This window comes from Ochotona curzoniae, unplaced genomic scaffold, assembly GCF_017591425.1.
Source record: "Ochotona curzoniae isolate NIBS_2020 unplaced genomic scaffold, NIBS_Ocur_1.0 scaffold_2476, whole genome shotgun sequence".
Lineage (NCBI taxonomy): Eukaryota > Metazoa > Chordata > Mammalia > Lagomorpha > Ochotonidae > Ochotona > Ochotona curzoniae.
In genome coordinates this window covers 7,128,501-7,154,197 of record NW_024467095.1, presented here as the reverse complement: position 1 = coordinate 7,154,197, position 25,697 = coordinate 7,128,501, and the positions used below count along the sequence as shown (strand labels likewise).

At 42.0% G+C, this 25,697-nt stretch overlaps 1 protein-coding gene across 1 annotated transcript in view; it reads left to right on the top strand.

Moving 5' to 3' along the window:
• Positions 1-25,697, top strand: part of MET (MET proto-oncogene, receptor tyrosine kinase) — a 101,237-nt gene that overhangs the window by 42,496 nt on the left and 33,044 nt on the right. Inside the window, exons 3-8 of the mRNA XM_041002260.1 lie at positions 4,524-4,715; positions 15,264-15,398; positions 16,603-16,776; positions 23,052-23,212; positions 24,956-25,058; positions 25,181-25,317. Of these exons, the coding sequence (XP_040858194.1) occupies positions 4,524-4,715; positions 15,264-15,398; positions 16,603-16,776; positions 23,052-23,212; positions 24,956-25,058; positions 25,181-25,317 (902 nt within the window). The remainder of the gene's footprint in view (positions 1-4,523; positions 4,716-15,263; positions 15,399-16,602; positions 16,777-23,051; positions 23,213-24,955; positions 25,059-25,180; positions 25,318-25,697) is intronic.

Here is a 25,697-nt window from a genome sequence, read left to right as displayed (position 1 = left end):
TTGCAGACTCCACAGAGACAGTTGGACAACATGCTGTTGTATTCCCCTGTTCACCCCGCTCAACAGGGCAGACCACAAAGCAAGCTGGGTAGAAAATGGGCTTTATTTCTCAACAACTTTGCTGGTGCATTAAATTAAAAAAAAAAAACTGTTATTAAATACCTACTGGATGCAAACCACAGTACTGGACACCGAGGATAAAAGATAAAACAATTGTTGAGAAAAGCTGATAGTTTGTGATCAAAGAATCCTCATTCCACACAGTACTTCTTAATGCATCCATTAGTGCTCCACCAGCACTGTGCCCTTCCTCGGGTTTGAGACTGCCAAGTTTCCAGTTGACCATTTCAGACATAAAGACTTGGACACCAGCAAGACACAGGACAAAGCTTCTACTACAGCTTGACACACAGAGGGCCTTAGATTGAAAACTAGCCCTCATTCGTTTAAGCAGTTCCCTTCCCATTTCAGCAAATGGATGATTGATCCCCGAGCGAAACTGAGTTACCAATTAATTGGTCACTACTTACTGAATCGTTAGAACGTGTCAGTTATCTTCTGCTCCCCACAGCAATCTATAACACTTCAGCGAAGAAAAGCTTCTAATTCAATTGTGAAATTACACTTGCTTATATATCAAAATAAGTGCCTTCAACTAAAACATTTTTAATTATAAGGGCCAAATTTAACATCTCTAGCACTTTGCATTTATTAATTTAGTGCAATTTGAAATGCAGAAATAGTTGCTGATTATGAAATCAAGCACTGCCGGTGAGCGTGATTTCTCTCGATCTGTGAATGAAGACAGAAATGTGTGTGTCAACCAAGCAAGAAGCTCAGGCCGCCTGGGGAGGGTACCAGGCACGCGTGGAGGAGTTGTGAGAATCCCTAATGCCAACAGCCACGCGTGGGTGGTCCTGGCAAAGGAGGTATGACAGCTGCAGGCCAAGAGCTGGAAGGAAAACCTCAGGCATGGAGTGTCAGGTGAAGCGAGGGTTCTGCAAGAGCCTGTCACCTGCAACTGAAAATTACTTTAAAAAATCCTCCCATTTGAGGTTGGACCTACAGGATGCTTCTGGATTGAGTCATACTTGTCTTTGAGTTATCTGAATCCTGGGATGTATGGTGTACAGCTTTTTATGTGTCTTTCAGCATAATAAGTACTGAAGATGTTTTCTGAATGTGCTGGATTCAATGATAAGAGGTTTGCGTGAACTAATTTTCAATCTTTACAACAACTCTACAGTCTAGGTGCTGTTTCTGCAACTCCACTGTCTTACAGATGGAGGGAATGAAATTTGGGTGAGGTGCATTTCCAGACACACAAAGGTGTCAGAAATCTCATAAAGCAAGCAAGCACTGGCACCAGGATCTAATGCTGCCCTTGAAGCTGTGCACTGTTGCTTAACTTATAAATCGTCTTTGAAAGAGCATTCCCCAAAATTGTTGTGCAACCATGTGTACAGTGGCTCATATTTTAAAATATAACATCAGAGCAGGTGTTGAGCCTCGTACTAAGACACCCACCCATATCAGAGTAACTGAGTTCAGTTCCCAGCTCTAACTCCTGACTCTAGCAGGGCAGATCCTTGACTGGAACAGATAATGGCTCAGGGTACTGGGCTGCTGGCACCCGTGTGGACAAAGTAGATTAGGTTTCTGGTTCCTGGCTTCATCCCAGACCAGTTCTGGCTATTGTGGGTATTTTGAGAGTGAGCCAGTGGATGGAAGCTTTTTCTCTCTTTTGTTTTCCTCTCCCGCTTCTCTCTCTCCCTTACCCTCTCCCTCCACTCTAAAGTAAAAGACAACATTAAAGTTTTAAAAATGTAGTGTTAGCAGATCCGATGCCATGGCACTGCACACTAATCCTCTGCCTGCAGCACTGGCATTCCCATATAAGCACCGGTTTGTGTCCCAGCTGTTCCACTTGCGATCCAGCTCTCTGTTTATGGCCTGATAAAGCAGCTGAAATGTGCCAAGGCCTTAGGCCCCCTCACACACATGATACTGAGTCCTGGATCCCAGCTTCAGATCAGTTTAGCTCTGGCTATGTGACATTCTGGTAATTGAATCAATGGATGGAAGATCTCCCTCTTTATCTGTCATTCTCTCTCTTTCTCTCTTTAAAAATTTCCTTTTGAATAAATAAATATTGTTTTAAAAATCTAATGTCATTGCAGATTGTGCTGCTGTGAATATAGGACTATAGATCCCTTCCTCATATGCAGATTTCATTTCCTTTGGGAAAATTCTCAGAAATGGCATAACTGGGTCATAGGGCAGATCAGTTTTGAGTTCTCTTAGCACTCTCCATACTGACCTCCATAGTGGTTGTACTAGCCTACACTCACACCAGCAGTGAAGGAGGGTACCTTTCTCCCCACATCCACACCAGCAGGTGTTATTAATAGAGTTCTGAATGTAGGCCAGTCTCACTGGAGTTAGATGGATCCTCCATGTGGTTTTCATTTGCATTTCCCTAAAAGCTAGGGAGCCTGAGCATTTTTTCGTATGTCTAATAGCCATTTGAATTTGTTATTTTGAAAAATGTCTGGTTTGATCATTTCCTTCACCCATTTCTTCACCGGGTAGGTTAATTGGAAACAACCCAGATGCCTGTCAGAAGAGGAGTTCATATAGAAACTATGGTACATCTATTCCACGGAATACTACTCAAACATTAAAAAGAATATAATTCTACCTTTTGCAAACAAATGGTCCCAACTTGAGACCATTATGCTCAGTGAAATAAGTCAATCCCAAAAGAACAAATATCGTAAATAAGGCAAACTTCGTGCAAAGTACAAGACCAATAGCCCTTTCGATATTGTTTGTGCTACATTTCGAGGGGGAGGGGTTGCTATTTTTGTTTTTATTTTCATTCATTTTAAAAAGTTTTTTTCTTTTATTAAAGTTTCTTAACTGACTCAATAGGTCGCAAAATGATGTTTACTTCAAAAAGATCTTTGATTTTGTTTTTCATTTGTTCTACAACACATTGGTCATTCAGTAGCATATTATTTAACTTCATGTTCTTATAAGTTTTCTATTTATGGTCCTATTGTTGATTTTGTTTTATAGCTTTTCATTTAAGGGCATGTATAGTAGCCATGTAATGGAGATTGTCACATCCAAATATGAAGGTACAATGCATTACGCATCTCTGCTTCCAAATCAAAGATGGACTCTCAATGAAATTGTTAAATATATCTTGACAATAGGATGCTGGACTGTGTCATTGTCTGTACCTACAATGTCAGGATACACTTAAATAGCTAAGTGATGGACTTATGACTGTTTATGTAGGATTATACTATTTGTAATGATTGATATAGGGGAAATCAGTAGGGGGAGGGGATTTGGAAAGGGCTGAAGGGAAATCCCAGAGCCTATGAAACTCTATCATAAAATGAAATTAAAAATTTTTTTTTAGAAAATCACATGTCAAGAACTAGTGCTACCTTTATGCCAAAGGCTGAGATATTTAAGGTTTTATTTTTGTTGTGATGGCATCAGCTAAGGTTATGCATTTCTTTTATTTAATTAGTTATTATTTAAGAGAAAAAGAAGACAGAAAGAGCTCCTATGCTCTAGCTCACATCCTAAACGCCAGCAGTAGCTGAGGTTGGTACAGGCAAGAGTCAAAAGCCGAAAACTTAATCCATGTCTCCCAGTGGTTGGCAAGGAATCAAGTACTTAAGGCATCAGCAGCTGCCTTAGGGTGTGTTAGCAAGAAGCACAGGAGCAAAGCTAGGGCTGGAACTGAGATTCTTTCATATAGGATGTAGGTATCTTCATTGGCATCTCAACCACCAGCTCAAACATACATCTTGGGTATCCATGTATTGGGATTTCAGTGCAAATGGTGATAGTGGGTCTAGCTTTGTGACGTCACAGATTGGACCTCTCTGCAGAGCCAACCTCCGTAGGAGTGCCAGTTTGCGTCCTAGTTTGAGTCTGGACTGCTCCATTTCTGATCTAACTCCTTGCTAATGCTCCTGGAAAGGCAGCAGAGAATGGCCCACACACTTTGGCCCCTGCCACCTACATGGGAGACCCAGATAGGGTTCTGGGTTCCTGGGTTATGCCTGGCCACTGCCAGCCATTTGGGAAGTGAACCAGTGGATGAAAGATCCCTCCCTCCCTCTCTCCCTCCCTCTTTCCCTTCCTCCTTCCCTTTTTCTCACTTTCTCCCTCTTTCTCTCCCTGTCTTTTTCCCAGTCTTTCTGTTTCTCCCTCTCTCCATAATTCTGCCTAACAAATAAATAAAAATAAAACTTTTAAAAAGATGACGATAATAAGATGAGCCTCCATTCTAAAGATTGTATATGCATACACAGCAGTGCTTGGTGAAACCAGAGCCCTTTCAGTTTCTAGAAGCACATAAGCCTATCTGGGGCCATTTGTCTGCACGCTTGTCCTGGCCATTCCCCTGCAAGCTCTGAAAGGGCGCACTAAAAAGTTTCCGACCAGCTTGTTCGCATCTGGACTCCCATGAACTGTATGACTATATTTTATTCCAGACCCTCCTGAGAAATTCGTCAGACTGCGAAGCACGCAGCGATGAATATCGCACAGAGTTGACCACCGCTCTGCAGCGCGTGGACTTATTCACGGGCCAGTTCAACCAAGTCCTCTTAACATCCATCTCCACCTTCATCAAAGGCAACCTCACCATTGCTAACCTCGGGACCTCAGAAGGCCGCTTCATACAGGTGAGTGCTTGCGAGTGTGTTTGTTTTATCTCGTAGAGTACTAATTGTTTTTGTCTTTGCAGTAAGTTATTTCAAATATTTTAAAGTCTGAGTCACCACAGAGGTGAAAGACGCACACACACGGAGAGCCAAACAGCGACACCTTATCCACTTTTTATGAAATATGTGGCCTATTTGCGTTAACTTGGAGCTTAGAAAAGTTTGATGTGATTTGTTTAATTTTCTAGTCCAGAAATGTTTAGATTTTTTTTCCATTCATAAATGCTGTCACATGATTGGAAAGTAAAAATGAAACAATTATACAGTGCTTCTGGGCGATGTTTTCCTATTTCAAGGGAAGCTACAGATCAAAGGGAGCTATTGTGTAAACCGTGCGTCTCCGTAAGAAGAAACATTCACATCATTGAGAAATGCTGGCAGCCATTGGGATGGGAGGCTGTCATCAAACCCCCATTGTACTTCAGGCTCTCCTGATTCTGTAGAATGGTGGGGGTCATACACACAAAAAGTTCAAAAGCTTATTTTTTAAAAAACTGTATTTTTATTAAGAAATGCTTTCAACGGGTAGCAGCAACATTTCCATACAATGAACGTTGACATTTCTGACTTGATTGAAGTTCCATGTTTCCTAGATACAGGAATCATAGCACTTCACAGAAATTATAACTGCATTTTAGTGCTGGATTTATGTTACTGCTTTAATAGTCAGCAGTGCTTTCAACGTGAACTCATGATTAGATTCTTGATTAACCCAGAAAGGCCTTGATAGCTAAAGAAGCGCTGGATTTCTGTGAATACTAGAAACTTCCTTTAAAAGGGAGATTTTCATACAGTCATATGATAGGCTGGCATGGTGACCATTCCGTGACTTCAAGTACACGCACTAAGGATGGTGGGGTTTTCCTGTGTGCTGCCCATCTGTTCATCCTGTATCCATATCCTTTTTGCAAACTATATTTTAAAAACTCAACCACAGTCTGAATACAAGTCATTGCCATACTTTAAGAACCATAAATCATGTGTCTTTTGTATTTACGGGCTTGGTAGAATTTTTTTTTGCAAGTCATAAATAAAGTCTCCCTAACTAATCTTCTAGATCCTGTGACCAAAACTTTCCCACACTGGTTACCCTTCCTTCTGTGTTTCAGCACAGGCTCGGCCTCCCATTCCTTTCTCCCAGCCACCAGTGCTTATTATGTATGCGCCTCATCCATCTGGACCATTTAGTTCAAGTCTTACCCTCTCAAAGTTGAGAGAGAGATGCTCAGTCGTTTCTCATTAGACATGCACTGTGGCCAAAACCATTATCCTTGTAAAAAGGTGCTATTAATTAATTCTATGTGCTGTTGATTTACATTGATGGTGTTCTATAAAATCCCAAAGATCTCGAAGGAGCCTGAGGGAGGTTAGCATCTGTTTTGAATTCCTAACCTGTTCCAATACTATTGATTTGGTCTTCTGTATTATTTCTGATTTTTTTTTCCAAATTGCCCTCTACCTCACCAATACAGTTTCAAATAAATAAACTCTCTACAGTTACTTCATATCTGACACTTTTTTAATATGGAAGAATTTCTGGACTCTTTCAAGGTGCTAGAATTCCAATGAAACTCATTTTTTAAGTAGGTTGCTTGAATAAAGAATCCACACCCCAAGGGTATGTCGGGTATCAGTCTCATGCAACAAAGAAAAGATACAGCACATCGTCTATGTTTGTCTCCCACCATTTGTAGAATAAAAAGCTGTAAAAATAAATAGATGAGTATTTTATGAAAAGCACTGATGTCACTGATTAAAAAAAAACAACAGGTGACTGATTCATCAGCTATATCCTGGAAACCTACTGACTTTGCTTGTCGAGGCAAATGATTGAAGCCAAGAAAACAGTGGCACTGAACTTGCATTCAGGACCTACATTGTCCACAGGGGAGATCACCGGTGACTTTGTAGTAATAGCATGTACAGACAGTGGGCCGAGGGGACCCACAGAGCTGTTTCTCTGACAGTAGCCTGAGAGAATTCCACTAACTTTGATGTAGATAAGTCTAAAGCATTTGAAGAATTAGTCAACATCACTGAAATCGAATTTGTTTACAGCAAATAACAGTGGAAGAATAGGGAGGAATGGAGCAAAGATAGGGGTATGTATATTCAGCCTGAGCTGTCAGAGAAGGAATGCCCTACCAGGTTTTGGAAAGATTTTAACTGCGTGAAATGTTAAAACGCTGGCCTAGCCCAAGTTTCTGCAACTCGCATCTTCATAAATACTATGCAGTTTCTGCTACAAAATAGAATGGATATCATTTCCCCCTCCCCAAAGACAGCTGCCACACATGAAAAGGAACAGCAGAATCATTCTATTTCCTTCCTTCCCTGAACCCCAGTGGCAAGGTTGCTCTGCGAATTTTTCCTCCCAAGAGTTTGCAGCTGTTTCTGCCCTTCCTCTCATGCTTACCCTCAGTTCTCACTGGGAACCCAAGCCACAGCTGCAGCTGTTGGCTGCAAAGTGAATCAGGTATTTCACAGTGGTTAGTTGATTAGAAAGAATTATATTGTTTAGCTAACAATATCATGTGTGTGCAGAGAAGACATTTCTGACACATTGCTAACATTGAAACATGTGTGACTTATCTTGTACAGGTGCAACCGTGTCTAAGTACACTAAGATGTGGGTATATTTGAGTCTATATAGCTGCAGTACCACGATAGAGTTCCCAAACAGTGTGTTTTTGTGCGATGGCTCTCCTGGGCTGCTTTGATCAACACTGCTTGAGATAGCATCCATACACCAGGAGAACTGAGTTCTTACAAATTAGGGAGAGGGGAGGACTGTAGAAAGGAACATAGGAGCACTCATACATGGAGCATGGCTGTGGGGATGAGCGGTGGGGAAAGGATTCTCATGCAGATCACAGGCTAATCACAGGGATTGCCCATGTCTCCCCTTCCAAGCTCCTCGTCTAATCTATATCCAAAACAATGCTCACTGGGATTTTTTTTTTTCTTAAACCAGCACTTGTTTGAGGCCTTTAATCTCTAAATGCAAAGCATTGCTATTAAAATATTTGTGCATGACTGTCAGGCCAGGGCGAGGGAGGGAATCAGGAATGGGGGTGGGGTGCTGAGGCCCTTTCAAGATTTGTCTCGGGCTGAGCTCCACCGTCACTAGGCTGATGCTGTGTGCCCTGCACACGCCTGTCTTTGGTAGCCTTAGCCTGGGCACCCTTAAGGGTGCTGTTAGGCACTTGGAGTTCATGCTTATTCATGCTCTCTCCCCCGTTCTCCCCTCTCCCCCATCCCCATTACCACTAATCCCTTCTTTTCTGCCTCTGAACTACACCACCAAGCCTTGAGAAACTTGAAGAGGAGAGAATCACCTAGGTAAAGATCCTTGTTGATGAACATTGCCTGCAGGACTATGTTCATGACCAGGGAACTGAAAATAATAACACATCCAATCAAAAGAATCAATTTATTTGTTGACCTCTCAGTATCAAATTCTTTTTGTGCGTGTGCTGCTACTGTGGCAAATCTTGTAGGGAGAGCTTGTGACACACATGGCTGCCCTTGTGCAAGATGTAGTCACAGATGATGGAGACACCATGCTACCAGTATCAGGCAGGGACACAACCAGAGCAGTCTGGGACCACATAAGCCTTTTTCATAGGGGACTGCTATTTTAACAGTCTCCTTTTGACAATAGTCAGATAGAAGTATGCTAACTTTGGTATGCCATTTTAGGAGGAAATATGCTCATTAGTTCTTAATTTTTTTGTTTGTTTGACAAAGAACTTAACTATAAGCATTGATTGCAGGGTTATGCCCAAACTAAAACTTATGCCCGATTCATGTGTAATCTCTTGGAATGAATTGATGCATGCTATTAAGAAATACCTATATCTTGTTTTTAAAGAATTATTTATTTATTTGAAAGGCAGATTTACAGAAAAAGCAAGCTTCCATCTGCTGGTTCTTTCTCCCCATATGGCCAGAAGAGCCAGAGCAGGGCCTGTCTGAAGTCTGGAGTCAGGAGCTTCTTCCAGGTCTCTCATGTGAGTGCAGGGCCACATGACTTAGGTTATATTCCACTGGTTTCCCATGCCCATTAACAGGAAGCCAGATAGGAAACAAAGTAGCCATGACTCAAACATACAACCATAAGCATCATTAACATATGGAACCATGGACTTGTTTTTGGTTTTTGGAATAGCTGGGATGATTTTTTTTTTTGCATGGATTTTTTTTGGAAAGAACAGGAAGACATGCATGTAATATATGAAAAATACTTATTAATAGATTTTTAAAACCATCACTTCAGAAGCAGACAAACTGTTTATCTGCTTATAAGCTGGCTAATTATATAGCCAATACATTTGGAATATTGATTTAAATGTCTTAATTATATAAAATTTTTACAAGTTTTCTAGCTTATATTGTTTTGAGATTTTTTTCATTAATAAATATTTTAAAACTTTAACAAATTTTTCAATGTGATATTGATTTATTTTGCCTCACTTTTTATGCATTTCAAAAAGAGGAAATGAGTGCATTGGTACCTCTGATAAGGAGGAAGACTGTTTTGCCAGTTTGGTATATCAGGCATTTGTAGAGTGAAGTTCGTACGGAACTACCCATGGCCTCTTTACCAAAAAGAACAAAAGGAAGAAGGAAGTAAAGCATCATTTAATTCAGCTTTTACCACCCAGTCCTGTGTTTTACCACTGTTCTTTTTTGTTTAAAGATTTATTGTATTTACTTAAAACAGTGACAGAGAGAAAGAAAAAGAAAGCGAGAGAAATCTTCCACCTGCTAGTTTACTTCCCAAATGGTTGTTAACAGGCGTGGCTGGGCTAGGCAGCAGCCAGGAGCCAGAAACTCCATCTGAGTCTTCCACTACTTGGCCAGGTGAATGGAACAGCGAGGACTTGAACCAGTACATATATGGGATTCTGCCTCACAGACAGTGGCTCAGTCTGCACACAACCCCCCCACCCCCCGCAAACACCTTTTCATTCTGAGCTGTCTATACTGATCAGTAATTTCTATTTCTTCTCAGGGTTTTTTTCCCCCCTAATTAAAAAAAAAACTAAATTTTTCTCTCTGATGGAAACAAATAGCTCTACTACACATGTTCTGGTTTCTTTGTAATTGAGCACCAGTTCCCTTCGCATACTAAGAAAGTAGTAAACCTGAAGAAGCGAGGGGCATCAGGGGCTGACTGTGCCTTGGAAATTCATATTGAATTCTGCGGCATCCATGCATGTCTTCCTCACAGCCTCAGTGAGCCTGTTCTTCAGTCTATAGATGAAGGCAGTAGATCCGCCTTGAGGACCTACTGTGCACCACAGTCTGTCCTTCCAGAAAGACGCCCTCTCATCCATGCTGCTCCATCCCTGCCTCGCTGCCACTTCTCATGCCTTCCCCTAACACACCATAAGCCTTTGCCTCCTTGGCCAGACAGGCACTTGGACAGCTTCTTCCTCTAGCCCTCCCTCTGCTCGATTCTCCTGGAAAAAAACCACTTTCGTTCTTCCCATCCCTCCCCCCTCCACACATCTCCTCTTGGATCCTGACCATGAAGGAATGAATGTTCATCAGACCCAGGATACCAAACAGGGGCCATCTGAGAATGCAGACTGGGACAAGGTGAGGGCACCCGAAGCCATGGACCTCCAAAGGCAAACCTTCCTCTTACTTGATTAAGGAAAACTCCTGGTTTTAGCCTGGTGCAGTCCTAAATGTTGTGGCCCTTTCAAAAAATAATAATAATAACAATAATAAATACATAAAGCTTTTTGTAAGAGAGTAGATATTTGTAAAGGCCTGCTGTCCTCCCCTCACACATGGATTTTTATAGTTTATTTAAACTAAATAAGCTTATATAATTTAACATGTTTGTATGTTAGATAGGCAGCTGTCTAGCTACCCCTATTTTTTTTTTTTTAATTATTCATTTGGTCCTGACATGATGGCTCTGTGACTAAATCCTCACCTCACAGGTGCTGTGATCCCATTTGGGCTCCAGTCATGCGCTGATTGCTCCACTTCCCATCCAGCTCTCTGCTTATGGCCTGGGAAAGCAGTTAATGACGGCCCAAAGCCTTGGGAGCCTGCATCCACATGGGAGACCCGGAAGAAGCTCCTGGCTCCTGGCTTTGGATCAGCTCAGCTTCAGCCATTGCGGCCACCTGGGGAGTAAACCTGTGGCAGATCTTTTTCTCTGTGTCTCCTTCTCTTTACAAATCTGCTTTTCCAATAAATTTTTTAAATTGTTCATTTAATTGAGTGGGAGAGAGTGAGAGACCTAAAGGGAAAAAGTGAGAGATCTTTTCATCTGCATTTGTAGACTCTGACACAAAATTAGTTTTGCTTAGGTTTACAAATGTGGGAGCCCAGCCATGGTGGCTTTATTATATTTATGCACACATTTCTTCCCTATGAGCTCCCCCAGATAACTCGCTGAGGAAGGTTATATGAGATCATAACCGCAAGAATTTTAGATTCCTTTCCTTCTCCAAAATGTATTAATCTTGTATTTTCAAAAACATTAAAAAAAAGATTTTGTGACCAAAATGCCTAAGGTTGCTACTTGTTGACGCAATGAAAACTCCAAAAAGAATGTCTAGTCTTCTGTTTTGTACTAATCGTTCTGGAATTGCCAGGTGATCTATCGTAAGAATTAAATTTAGATGCCATATTCAGTTCTGTTCCTAGAATCATAGCCATGGCAACCAAAAGGAACTCTTAATTTCTTGTAAACATTGCTTCAGGGTATTTTGAGTTAAAGTGGTTACTCAATTATTTAGAATCTCAGCAATAAGAGAAAGCAAGAAATTAACAATGGGACATCATTCTTGCCATTTTACAGCAGTCAGTAGTTCTGCAGGGAACAGGGCAATGATCTACTAAAACCATATTTGCCTCTGGGTGAAGCTCTGCTCAGAATCCAAAGGATCATTCTCCCTTCCCGTGCAGACTTTCCTGCTTTCTCTTGTTCCACCAAGTAGCACTTTGCCTAGCTGACGGTCAGGAGTAGAGCTTGGGGCCGGCATTGTGGGGCACTATGAGTTCAACACTGGCATCACATGCCAGAGTGCCGGTTTGATTCCCAAGTGCCCCGTTGTTAATCCACCTCCCTGCCGCTGTGCCTGGGAAAGCAACAGAGGATAGCCCAAGTGTCTGGGCCCCTGTCACCCCTGTGGGAGAGACCCTGATGGAGTTCTTGGTCTCTGATTTCAACCTGGCCCACCCCAACTGTTGGAGCCATTTGGGGTTGTGATCTAATGGATGGAATATCTGTTTCCCTCTCTGTCTGCCTTTCAAGTAAAAGCAGTGGTAGTAGTAGCGTTAGCAGTAGTAGCAGTAGCACAACTCTAGTAGAGTTTCAGGGGTGCAAGTTTGATGCAGCAGTTAACCTGGGTTCAGAGTGTCTGCTTTCAAGGCCCACCATCACTCCTCATTCCAGCTTGCTGTTGATAAGCACCCTGGGACGTAGCAGTTGACAGCTCAAGAAGTTGGGGGCCTGCCACCCACATGGCCCCACTGAGGCCACTATGAGCATTGAGGGAATTGACTAGCAGATGGTAGATTTTTCCTCTTTTCCTCTGCCTTTCAAATAAATTAAAAAAAAAAAAAAAACAAGAATAAAATTCTTTCAAAAGAAGGCAGCAAAAGAGGAGCTTCAGGAGCTGTGCTAGTATGACATTTCCTCTTTGCCATCAAAGCCAAAGCAAAGGCTTCCTCCGTAGGCACTGAAACATGGAGTAATTGACAAGGCAAACACATTGTGAAATTTGTTTTAGTGCGCTGACTCACGAGTTGAAGCTCTTTATTGGTATTTACTCTGGTGCTCCAAGCATCCAGCAATGAATATTTAAGGAGAGGTCAAGCATGCAGATTCTGGTGTGAGATAAAGCTCCTTAGAAATCCAGCTGTTGTGCTGTCTCACTAAAACTCTCTGTCATGTTTTCAGTACAGAAAAGTCTTAGTACCTCTCTTGGCAGGTTAATGTGAGGCTTCAATGAAATCTATATTAAGTAGTTAGCTGGTCCCTGACTCAGGTAGAAGCTGTTAAGAAAGTTCCAATGCCTTTCAGACAAAGTCTTAACAAAGGTCAATGAACCCAAGTTGATAGGTGCAAAGAGCTTCTCTGGGGGATTAGCAGGGGAGAAAGAAAGGTCAATCCTTTCCTGTAAATGTGTATTTGGATGGGATACAGATAGTTGAAAAAGTCAAAGATGACTGGCCATTAACAAGGGAATGTGGGGCCCAGTGCCATGGCCTAGCGGCTAATGTCCTCACCTTGAAGGCTCCAGGATCCCACATGGGCTCCAGTTTTAAATCCTGGCAGCTCCACTTCCCATCCAGCTCCCTGCTTGTGGCCTGGGAAAGCAGTCGAGGATGGCCCAAAGCCTTGGGACCCTGAACCTGTGTGGGAGACCTGGAGGAAGTTCCTGGCTCCCGGCTTCGGATAGGCATAGCACCAACCATTGCGGTCACTTGGGGAGTGAATCATCAGACGGAAGACCTTCCTCTCTGTCTCTCCTCCTCTCTGTATATCTAACTTTCAATAAAAATTTAAAAATCTTAAAAAAAAAAAAGGGGAATGTGTGGTAGAGATTCAGGGAAGGGCCTGAGTGGTGGTTGTTCTGTAGTAAGTCTGAGCAGAGCAGGAGAAACCACTGAGATAGACCCAACATGCAAGCTTCCAGTGGAAGGTGCCTAGCGATAAATCCTTCCGTGAGATAGAAGCTCAGAATGTGATGCAGAAAGAGTAGGATTATTAAGCCAGGCTGGGTTCCTATCGTTTTGACTTGTGAGTGAGAGAAGGATACTTTTTTTTTTACCACCTTGACAGTTTGAAGTGACTGGCAGTGACCAAAAAATATAAGCGTAAGGAGGGGGAAGATGGAAGAGAGCAGAAAAAAGTGAGAGGGGTTAAGACTGCAAAACTGGATTCATGAAATTTGGGCAGCTTGAGAGGGAGGCTGCGGAGCCTAACGCATGACGTTTTGCCAGCAGCTAGCACCCTGAGGTAGGCAGGACTAGTAACTGAACTTCTTTCCATTTTGCCTGCAAAGGTTGTGCGTATCTCCTAGGCCCTGAAAGTTAATTCTGTCCATCCCCGTCCTGACCAAGTGATTGAATGTCCGTGCACACGCAGCCACCCTGCTTGAGCGACGTGTTATGGAAGTGCTGAAAGTTTGGGGTAGAACAAACTCTAGACCAGAAATGTCATGATAGTTAACTTTTACAGCTCTGTGAGCTTAGTCTCTCTATCAACAATCCACTCCCTAGGAACAAATTGGGTACTTTGGAAATGTTCCTAAATTATTTCAGGCTACTTGGCTCCTTTATTCTGCTCAGGAAAAAAATTTACTGCTATTCCCTGGAACATTTATATGTTGTATGTTTTTATGAAGAATACAAAGCAGCTCCTCCTGTAATTTTCATTCCAATTCTAGGAATATAGTTGAGGCACAAAGAATGACTGTTTAAATAATCCTAATCTCACAGATGCCCATGTTTGTCCCATGGTTTCATACTCGTGGCAATTAAGTAAACTTCCAATGCAATCTAACAGGGGGAGAGGTGCCAGACAGCTCCCTGGTGTAGACTTCCAGCCCAGAGCTGTGCTCAGCCCATTATGTCCTCCTCCTGTGCTTGAATATACAGCCTAAAATCCTACCTAGGAATGAAAGTCTGAGAACTCCCAAACCCCCTTTGCGTCTGTGTTTATCTAAGTTAATCATGCTGACTATATGCTAATTGGTGATTGTCATCTCTGAGCTTATTATTGAGTTCTAGGAAGTGGGAAGATGGAAATTATATAGCTGGGCAACACTCCAAATGAGACATACCTGAAAGCAACAGGGACTCTATAGTCCAACCTCATTTCCCATGCATTAAAATGATCAGGCTTTATTTTAAAGCCAAGACAAGAAGTGCAACTTTCATCATGTGATTAATAACAGCACAAGACAGTGTCTTAGAAAAACTACAGTCCATCATTTCAGAGTAGCCGGAGACCTCTTTTGACCTCGCAAGGTCTATAAATACGGCTTGAGAGCAGCACTGCTGAACTAGCTCAGGTTTCCAGGCTCCCGTCCAGTCTTCTCACTGCGACATCAAGGAGAACTGCCCAGTGGGTAGGATCAAGGGGCCGGATTAGAAAGTGATCCAGGATCCTTGTGCCATAGGTGGTATCTTCTTTCTGGGGGAGAGCTTCAGCCCTGCCACTTCCCTGTACAGTTGTGAGGATTTGTCTGCCTGAGCTAGCTGATTGATTAGAAGGTCTCCTTCCCTAGAAACCATTAAAAGATCATAGGCAAGAGTTTATGTTGGGGGCTCAAATAAATGGTCCCCAAGGCAGCAGATTAGAGCATGTCATATTGATTTACAAGATGAACTGTCAGGTCTTCAGTGCAAGCACCCTTGAACTTTCCTAATCTGTTATTTCCATTATCATCCACATTTCACATGCACATTTAAACAGAGCTTGTTGGAAACTGGGTGTTTTTCTCTCTCTCTTTTTTTTTCCTCCCTCAGGTTGTGATTTCTCGAACAATGTCGTATGACCCTTATGTGAATTTTCGCCTGGATTCCCACCCTGTGTCTCCAGAAGTGGTTGTGGAACACCCATTAAACCAGAATGGCTACACACTGGTGATCACGGGGAACAAGGTGAGCCTTGCTCCCTTGGGAGTCTCCATGGACCTGCTTCTTCCCGAGTGAGCTTTTTACAACAGGTGTCATGGAGGCCTTCGGACTGTCTCTCTTTGTCTTAGACCCACTGCTCCTCCTGGGAGTTCTTTCTTGAGTCTTCCAGAGATCTCCCGAATCAAGCTAGTATTCTTAGTCAAGGGAAATTGGCCCAAAAGGATGTCTTTTTACAGTGTGTGCTTCTCCTTTTGTCCTGTATTTCTCAATAAGAAAAACAAGTTTTTCTTAAACACAAATGAGAAATACAGTGCTCATGGCAGAACTCTAATGCAGGCAGATAAATTTTGGAAATGCAAATTGAAATCTGACATCAGCCAGGAATCCTTTTTCTCTGAAAGATGTGCATCTTGTTGCTAGAACGTTATGTGACCTTCCTTAGAATTTTCCAGAGGTTCAAATATGTTTTCCCATTGCTTAAACCACATTCTCGCGTTATTTTAAAATCATCTCAGACAGGAAAAAAAAAATCTCTACTATGCACAGTCTGCAACATTATATGACAAAGTTTGTATTCTCTGTACAGTAATTTGTAATTGTGTTATATATGTGCCAACAATAAAGGGAAGGAACAAATTTGATTTTTCAATATTTTAATTGCTTAATACTGATTATGTGACTTACATAATTACTATCCCTGGTAGATTCCATCAAATTTTATATTATATATATATGTGTGTGTGTGTGTATGTGTGTGTGTATTTCACAGAAGACACATACAGCTCTATAGAAAGATATAGTTAAATATATAACTTCAGTGAATTCACTTTTTACATGACAAACAAACCAAAAATCCCTCAGGAAATTCTTTCTAATCCCTGTTGCTTTTGGTTTGTTTTAAATAAATAGTACTTGACCACTAATATCTTTTTGAGAAGCGAAGGGTTAGATAGACAGACCTAGAGACAGCTTACATCTGCTATATCACTCCCAAACTCTTTTTCAACAACCAATATTGGACTGGGGCTGAAGCCAAGAGCCAGGAAACCAGTCCAGACCTCCTACATGGTGGCAGGGACCCAGTGAACTTGATCCATCACCTGCTGCCTTCCAGGATCCGCTTGAGCAGAAAGCTGGATTCCAGAACTGGAGCCAGGAACCAAAGACAGCCATGTGTCAGGTGTTTGAACTGCTAGGCTAACCACCACCCTATCCTTTCTCTTCACAGATTACCAAGATCCCGTTGAATGGGCTAGGCTGTGCACATTTCCATTCGTGTAGTCAGTGCCTCTCTGCCCCTCCCTTTGTGCAGTGCGGCTGGTGCCATGACAGATGTGTGCCAGCAGAGGCGTGCCCCAGGGGAACATGGACTCAAGAGATCTGTCTTCCCGCCGTCTACGAGGTAGGAATCTCTTACCTATCATGGTTTTTTTTTTTTTTTTTTTTGCAAACATGAGTATGATCAAAAAGAGACATTTCATTATTAGGGTACAGCAAGTTAAGCTGCCACCACTACAAAGCTGGCATCCAATATTGGAGTACCCAGTTTTCATCTGCTGTACTTCCCACCCAGTGCACCCAATGCTGTACTTCCTGCCAATGCACCTGAGAAGATAGCAAGAAGGGTCCAAGTGCTTGAGCCCCAACCACTCATCTAGAAAACTCAGATGGAGTTCTGGCCATTTGGCAGAGCAATACAGGAGATAGAAAATATCTCTCTCTCTTTCTCTCCCCCCTCCCAACTCTCTTCAGATAACTTCCTTTCAAATTAATAAATCTTTTTTTTAAATGTCCCAAAATCTGGGACCAGTGCAGTGGCTCTGGCTAATCCTCCATCCGCAAGTGCCTACATCCTATATAGGCAGCATCTCATGTCCCAACTCTCTACTTGTTGTCTGGGAATGCAGTGGAGGATGACCCAAGCCCTGGATACCTACAAGGAAGACCTGGATGAGGCTCTTGACTCCTGGTCAGCTGCTGCCATTGCAGCCACTGGGGGAGTGAACCAGTGGATGGAAAATCTCTCTCTCTCTCTCTCTCTCTCTCTCTCTCTCACTCTCTTTCTCTCCTTCCTTCTCTCCGTGAATCTTCCTTTCAAGTAAAAATCAATAAATCTTTTTTTTTAAATCCCAAATTCCATCTACTCATTTATCAGTGAGACACCAGCCAAAGCAATCTTTCCTTCCTGGTTTTATTCCATGGGTGGCACCTGGTGTGCCTGCATCTGAAGCTTACCCTGGGCAGCTGCCCTCCCAAGGTGCTGTGTGAGACAAGAGTGGTGGACAAGGAGCAGTGACTGATCTGTCCTCACTCACCCGTTCTCTGATTCCTCACCACCTGCTTTATGTACCAAGTGCCCAGACAGCTCAGGCCACAGAAACAGATGTGCTCTTGGCTTGCCCTGGAGCACTCGAACCAAAAGTCCAGCCACATTGAAATAGACAGGGCAGAGGGTTTCTTCCTATCTGAGACACAGGGCATGGGCCTGGTGTCAGCACAGGTGAGACCAGAAGTTCTTTCACAGAGTGGATTAGGGTACAGAGGGAGGGACAGCCCCCACAGCGAGCTCAGTGTTCCTAGAAAAGAAATGAAGACACAAGTGGTAACTGGACAGCTATCCTTCCATTCTTAAATTCATTCCAGAAATATTTATTGAGTGTATGCCATGTAGCGGGCATCATTCTAGGCAATGGGGAGATACATTCTGTACAACTCAGACTGGTCTCCCTCGGTTGGAGAGCTTGGCTTCTGCCGGTGGACATTAACCATGACATTGAAACCACACTCTCTAACCAGGTTATCTTATTCTGGTAAGCATACTTACTTCAAGATGTTCATTGAAAAAAAATGAAATGAAAAGACAAATCTATCTTGATACAAAAAGGAAATCTTGAAATCCATGCAAATTGTTTCTGTAATGCTCATTTTTTTCACAAACTTTTTGAAGACCTTGGCTATGCATGAATTTCAAAGATTTTTTTTCTTTTGCAATAAATTAAACTTCTTTTAACTCTGTTTTCCATGAATGTATTGAAGTACCCTTGTGTATTTGGCAGTAGGACTGTCTCCATGGCAATTTTTAAAAATTTTTGAATTCTTGATTCAAATGTATTTTACTTCAAACTCTTCTCACTAAGGACCCCATATGTGTTTTCTCTTCCTGAATGTGAAAACAGTTGGTGGACTTTAGTAAGTGATTCCTGTGAAAGAGTTAAGTTAAAGGTCTCAGTGTCCTGGTTCATGCCCAAGTAAACAAAGTGTGCAAGGCAACTCAGGAACCACCCCCAAGCGCTTGGCTGTTTTCATTTAGTTACGGTGGGGGGCAGGATTTGTAGTGGGTGACTGGGTTTTAAACCAAATCCTTTCCTGTGAGGTGTGACACAGTGCCTTAGCTTGATCAGCCAGAGAATAAGAAAATAAATTTAATTCCTTACTACAGTAGTGATGCACATTTTTGTTCTTCAGTCTATCTTAACGTCAGAAATGATGGCATATTTTCCTGAACACACAACCTGGAAAATGGCTGATACTGGAAATGTAAACTCAGCTACTCTCTGAGTGCAATATGGAGAATGTATGTGGAAGAGGCATAACTCAATCACATACGCTCCTTGTTTGAATAGCTAGGATGGTGCTGCAAATAAAGAAATCACGTTGAAAGCCTGTGTAAATGAAACATATACCTTGGACCAGGGTGCTTCCTTTTACTAATCAGGAAAGCTACATTAAATTGTTGAGCAAGTCTTTTAGAATTTTCTGGAACCAGAAAGTTTGTTTTAATGTTTGGGTTACCCTCCTTTCTCACTTCCTCAAGCCCCAGCACTCTGTAGTTGGAGATTTTCAAAGTTTGCATTGTATGATGCAGATGTCGGCCAGGGTTTGGTTGTAGGGCTAAAGGAGAATGGTGCAGCTGAGTCCATAAATCCCTCTCAGTTCATAGATGTTAGGAAGATTTCATGCTACACTGGACCGTGACATTTAGCATTCTTACTGCAAAAAATTAGACCAATTATTCATCTTTTTCTTATCTGTCTTAAATGCTACTTGCACAAAGTCCAACTGATGTATAGAGTTTCACCTTCCAATACGTGTAAGGTAACCTGCTTTTCAAGGTACAGAGACCAGGCTCCTTTTCAGTTCCACATAGGAGAGATTTCAGGGTTGGAAGTCCATTCTTTTATTTCAGACCTGTCATCTGAGCTCATGCTTAAAAAGCAATGAGAATTGCTTTGGAAAAGGAAGAGCACTTTGCAGTGCTTTCTGAATCTGTTAGGGTAATGTCTTGTAGGATTGAATTCAGTCCCATTGAGACAATAAAACTTTATTAACTGATCAGAAGGCTCGCTAAGAAGCAGCAGCAGTGTCTGGGTGGCAGGGGACAGGAGGATGGTCAGGCAATTCACTGCTTTCAGAGCACTTGTGACTATTTTTCCTATTTGAAAGAAAAGGAGCCCAATCTAGGAATTTTAATTTTCAAATAATTTTGATCTAGGGGAGGGAAGGCTTAGTTTCCTTATGCTTTATCTCAAAGGGTTTTTGAAAACAAAACACAGTTGTGTGGTAGGCGTTTAAGATGCCACTCTAGGTTCAAGCCCAGCTCCACTTCCAAGTCCAGCTTCTTGCTCCTGCATGCCTTGTAAGGCAGCACATGATGTCTCAAGGACTTGGGTCCTGCCACCCACGTTGGCTACCTCTCCTGAGTTCTGGGCTCCAACTTCAGCCTGGCTGAGCACAGTGTTGGCATTTGCAGGGTAAACCAGTGAATGGAAAATATGTGTCTCTCATCCTTACTTTCTTTCTCTCCTCTCTCTCTCTATTTCAAAGAAAAGTAAGTTTTTAAATAGAATGCTATGGAATGACTCATCATTAAGTGATCTTTCACTACAGACAGCTACTATAGGCTCTTGTCTTCCCCACGCAGGCAGGTGGGAGCCCTCCAACTATCAGGCTTTATGCTAAGACACTCATTTCCTGCCCTCAGCGACCCTCTGTCCTTCAGGATCACTCCGAGTTTGCCAGCCCATTGTTGTGTCTGCCCAAGGGTGTGTAGTCCACAACTGCTTCCTTCCTTTCCTCCTGGAAGAGTGAAGGTTATCCCCTAAGCCAAGAGGGGAGTGCTCGACTCAGCCCAGGAGACAGCGCCGAGCAGAGCTGGCCTTTCTAGCCTGAGAGTCTCCCAGAGGCCTTAGAATGCCCATTTCTCTCACCAGGGCACCAACTGAACAATCCCTGGTGCCCTTCTTAGATCATCACTCAATCCCTGTGCCAAGCTGTGGCGTGCTTTGAGTGGCAGACTTCAGCTTTTCCATGGAAAGGCACTGGGATCAGGCCATCATCAGCCTTGGGCAGCTGTTTTCGATGAGGGGGCCCCCATAGCAGCAGAGGGAATAGGGGCTGTGTGACTGCCTCCGACTGCACAGAGTCCTGCAAGGACTGGCTGGCTTGCTCTCTCCTACTGGATTTCTAACATAATAATAAACGGATTTTTTTTTACCCCCTTGCCGTTCTCATTTGACTAGACATGGATGAGGTAAATTTTCATGAAAGGCACACTGTGTAATGGATTTTATGGGTAAAATGGCTATCATAAAAGCATTAAGCTAAGACTTTAAAGGGGGTTGGTAACAAGGGTAAGTTAAGACATTGGTTTGAGATTATTTACTTAGGAAAGATGGGCATGTTTGCAACTTTGAATTTGGTTAAAAGCCCTTCTTAATTTGTACAAGAGTCACTTTTAGACTTCACAAACTTTAGCAAATACCTTTATTGGTTTCTGAGCTGCCTCAAATCTTGGTGCCGACTTTTCCCACCATTGTACTTTAAAGCACAATTTACAATATGACCCTCCTAAAGAGCATTTCCTTTTCCAATTGTCACAAAGCTGTTGCTGGGGGTAAGCTTATTTTTAACTTGCAAATATGTTTTTGTATTCATCATTTTACCCTACAGATGGTGAGCTGTCTTACAGGTTATAAGTGTCTCATGCTGTCTTATGTTGTGGTTACCAGAGGTTTTTTTCCTCAATAAATTCCAATTTTACTTTTACCACATCAGAAGGAAGCCTACAATAGTTAAATTTGATCTGTTATTTATTTACCATTGAACCTGAGAACTTGGGAGACCAATCTTGAAAATTAGATGTAAAATAATGTTAATGGAAATAATTAGAAAAAACCAATACAATACTGACTTGGGCCTCTCTCTGATTCCCCTTTTTGTCCATTTCTATTAGTAATAAAAACCTATGTGCAAAATGTCAATTTTTAGGCTGTAGATATCAACTCACCAGCTGGTATGCATACATCAGTGACTGTATTTAAACAATTAAAATGGTTTCTTTCAATAATATGTGTGACTTAAGAGGTAGAATGGGAACTCATTTGACCTGGTGGCTTACGTGCTGGTTGGGATGCCAGGATGGGTGCTGGTTGGGATGCTGACCTCCCACAGCGGGGTACCCCGGTGCAGTCTGTGGCTCCAGCTTCCTGCTCATGTGACCTCTCAAGGGTAGCAGCATGGACTCAAGTGGTTGACTCCCTGTCACCCTTGTGGGACACCTGGACTGAGTTCCCAGCCTGCTTCCTGGCTTTGGCCTCAAGACTTAAAGCATTCGGCGATTACACCAATAGTTAGGATTTCTTTGTCGTCCACAGTATTTCTCTCTCTCTCTCTCTCTCTCTCTCTTAGAAATAAATTTGGAACAGGCATAAAGAAGCAGACTATTCTGTGTATTTGTCAGTACCTGGCACATGGAAGGTGATTTATAAATAATGAATGAATGATTGGCAGATATGTATTGAATACCATCTGTGCGTTTGGCCTTGCGCTAGCTGCTGAATGCAGCCGAGTACTAAGAGAGGTATTTTTACCATCTGACTTGTTGTCTGGTAAGAAATACCACAGTATTTCTTTAAAAAAGAAAAGAGTAGCATATACAACATCAAGGTATTTATTGCGCTTTGGCTTATAGATATGTGAAGGAGTTTGGGATTTGTTTGTTTGTTTTGAGAGGCAGAGGAAAGCAAGGTGAGGGCATCAGGCAGACACAGAAAGAGCGCCCATCTGCTGGTTCACCTCCCAAATGCCTGCAAACAGCAGAGCCAGCATTTGGGACCTCGTTCCAGGTTTCTTATATGGGTGTCAGAAACTCTATCACTTGAGCTATCACCTCGTGGCTCCTAGCGTCTGCATTAGCAGGAAGCTGGAATCAGGAGCCAGAACAGGGAATTGCGCTGAGGTTCTCCCGGGTGGGATGTTTGCATCGTAACTTGTAGGCCACATACCCATTGAAGGAGTTTTGGTCAGAGATTTATCAGGAAGCCCATGCAAGAGTTAGATTTATAAGCAAGTGAGAGTCTGATGTGACTACTGCTCCAGAGATCACTAGAATCTTCCAAGCAGCCCCACCAAGGCCCCTCCTTCCCACCCCAGCTGAGTCCTGCTTTCTGCCCCATCTCTGTGTCTCCTGAAAACAATTTGTTCCAGCAGCGTGTCAGGCTTCTCCACGTGCTCTGAAATGCGCAGCCTTTCTCCTGTCGTGAAAATTCACGTTCTGCTGGTTGTGGAAGAATGAGGCAACCCCAGGCATGTAAGGATGATGCTCTTTCTGTGTTTTCTACTCCAAAGAAAAATAATAACATAGTGGTTTTTTTTTCTCATTTTGCGTTTTCCTTACAGGTCTTCCCAACCAGTGCACCCCTCGAGGGAGGGACAACGTTGACCATCTGCGGCTGGGACTTTGGGTTCAGGAGGAATAATAAATTTGATTTAAAGAAAACCAAAGTCTTTCTTGGAAATGACAGCTGCACCTTGACCTTAAGTGAGAGTACGACAAACACGTAAGGGCTTCCAAGTGCTTTGCTGGGTTCTGTTTGGAAAACAGCCTTTAGCTTTGAATGGATACTTGGGAAAAGTTGTTCCAGAAGCCCCTATCTTGCATGGAGAACAGCCTTCACCTGTCACATCTCCCGTGGCCTTGTCTCACCTGGCTTTCTTGTTGTTTATCTGGTGGAATTATTGCAATGGCAAACTGACACAGCCTTGGTGAAGAAAAGAAGTATCCAGCACCTGGGAAATTTTCACTCATTTCTCTAACAACTATGCAGAAATTGCCCAAAAGAGTAACACAGATTGTGGGAGAGGTGCACTCTGTTTATATGAAGTCTCTTTAGCTTTTTCTAAATTCGTTCAGAAGAGTCCAGGATCACTTCTGTCTTCTAAATTCATTTTCTAAACCTCAGAAATCTCATCTGGTAACTCACACAGGTGTCAGAAGCCCTCTGGGCATAAGTTTACATTCCGCTAATATTTATTGGATGGATTTTATCTCATCCAGCCAGGCGCAAGCTACCAATAACTTTCTTATTTTATAATTAGGTACCTGAAGTTTAGAGAGATGGAACATGGCTTAGGAGAGAAATACTTCAGAGTCAGAGTTGAACAGACCTTTGAATACAGCTCTTCTAATCCAACACCTGTGCTTCTTGCACCAAATTGCTCGTGTGCTTTCTGTAAGCTGTGAACTCCATAGTGAGCAGAGAATTCAGGAACTACTCGTTATGCAGTAGGAACCGCGAGACACTGATAGTTCCATGAGCTGAATCTTTATGGTCAAGCTTTTTCCATCAAGTGGTGACCTTATATATCTTTTAGGATTTGTTCCAGGATTATACAAACGTCTAATACTATTTATTTGCCTGATGCTGAAGCATCAATTCATGTCATCCTTAATAAGACAAAACAAATTCATTCTAGTAGTCTCCCCACAAGTTCTCCAAACGCTTAATCATTATCGTATAAATTAGGAATTGTAAAATGAAGCAATTTATTCTCATCTTTACAGAGGTATTTATTGTAACAAATTATATTTAAATTTTTTCAGATCTACAAGATTGCTGACTTAAATATATTTCTATGGAAAGCCTATCACAGTTCTATTAGTCTCGAATTATTTAAGCATACAGCTACTCTAGTCCCCAAAATAAACCTGTAGACATGTTTTAATGATGAAATTTGGGTTTTGTACAACCAGCTTTGTTTCTGAAGCTACTGAAATGCATTTCCTTGTGTTTTTTTATTTTTTACTTTATTTTTAATGTTATTTATATAGTTGAGAGATATGCACACCCATGAGGGCCTCCAGTTAAGGTGGGGAGGGTCAAGGTACTGGGGAAGGAAGGTGAGACAATGTTCCAGTTTTTTTTTTTTTCTATTTTTCTACATTTACAGAGAGGGAGGGGTGGGATCTGATTCTTGCTATCAGACTATATCAGTACCCCATTCCTTCCTTTAAATGTGTTTACCATTATCCCTAAACTATGAGCGTCTTAAATTTAGATTATTAGGCACTTTTTATCAGTAAGATCTACAGTGATGAATTCCAACATTTCCTGTTTTGTCTGCGCAAATGCTATCTTTCAATGAATGTAGAGTTTAGCACAATCATTCGGAAATAGATTTGTATGGTTTCTGGCCCGAGTGGATTGCCATGAGCCTCTGCTTGCTATGCAGAGTCGTAGCTCACCGTTTAAAGTGAATGCTCCTTCACAGAAGGATCTGTAACATACTCTGGTTTGTTTCAGGTTGAAATGCACAGTTGGCCCTACCACGCATGAGCATTTCAATATGTCCATAACTGTTTCGAACAGTCGAGGGCGAACACAATATAGTGCATTTTCCTACGTGGTAAGTCTCAACGTTATTTTTCTCACAAACTAGATGTTTGTTTGTTTGTTTGGCTTTGCTTCATCTGTTTTGGATTATAGAAATTAACAAATTGATTTCTCTTGTTTTTATCTCCCATTCAGGATCCTGTAATAACAAGTATTTCTCCAAATTATGGTCCCAAGGCTGGTGGCACACTACTTACTTTAACTGGAAAATACTTAGACAGTGGGAATTCTAGACACATTTCAATTGGTGGAAAAACATGTACTTTAAAAAGGTTTTGTGAATTTATTTATTATTGCATTCATCCAGTTAATACATATGCCTAATTATATTAAGAAAAAAAAAAAACAAAAGCTGATTGTTTTCTTTGTGGGAAAAAAAACTAAATATGTTTATTAATTATCCTGACAAAATTGCCTGCTTCCAAAATCTACCTACTTCCTTTTGCTATTTTCCTTCCCTTCCTTTATTATCTATTTATCTTGCATTTCAATCTTGCCATGCCTCTGCTTATTGCATCTTAGTACCTGAGCTCATACTCTGAGGTATGGGTTGCTGGTGAGTTAACCGTCTCGATAGCGGTTTATAATGAGGGGGTCTCTGTTGTGATACCACGGCCTGCGACACCAGCGTGCTTCTCAGAGCACTGGTTTG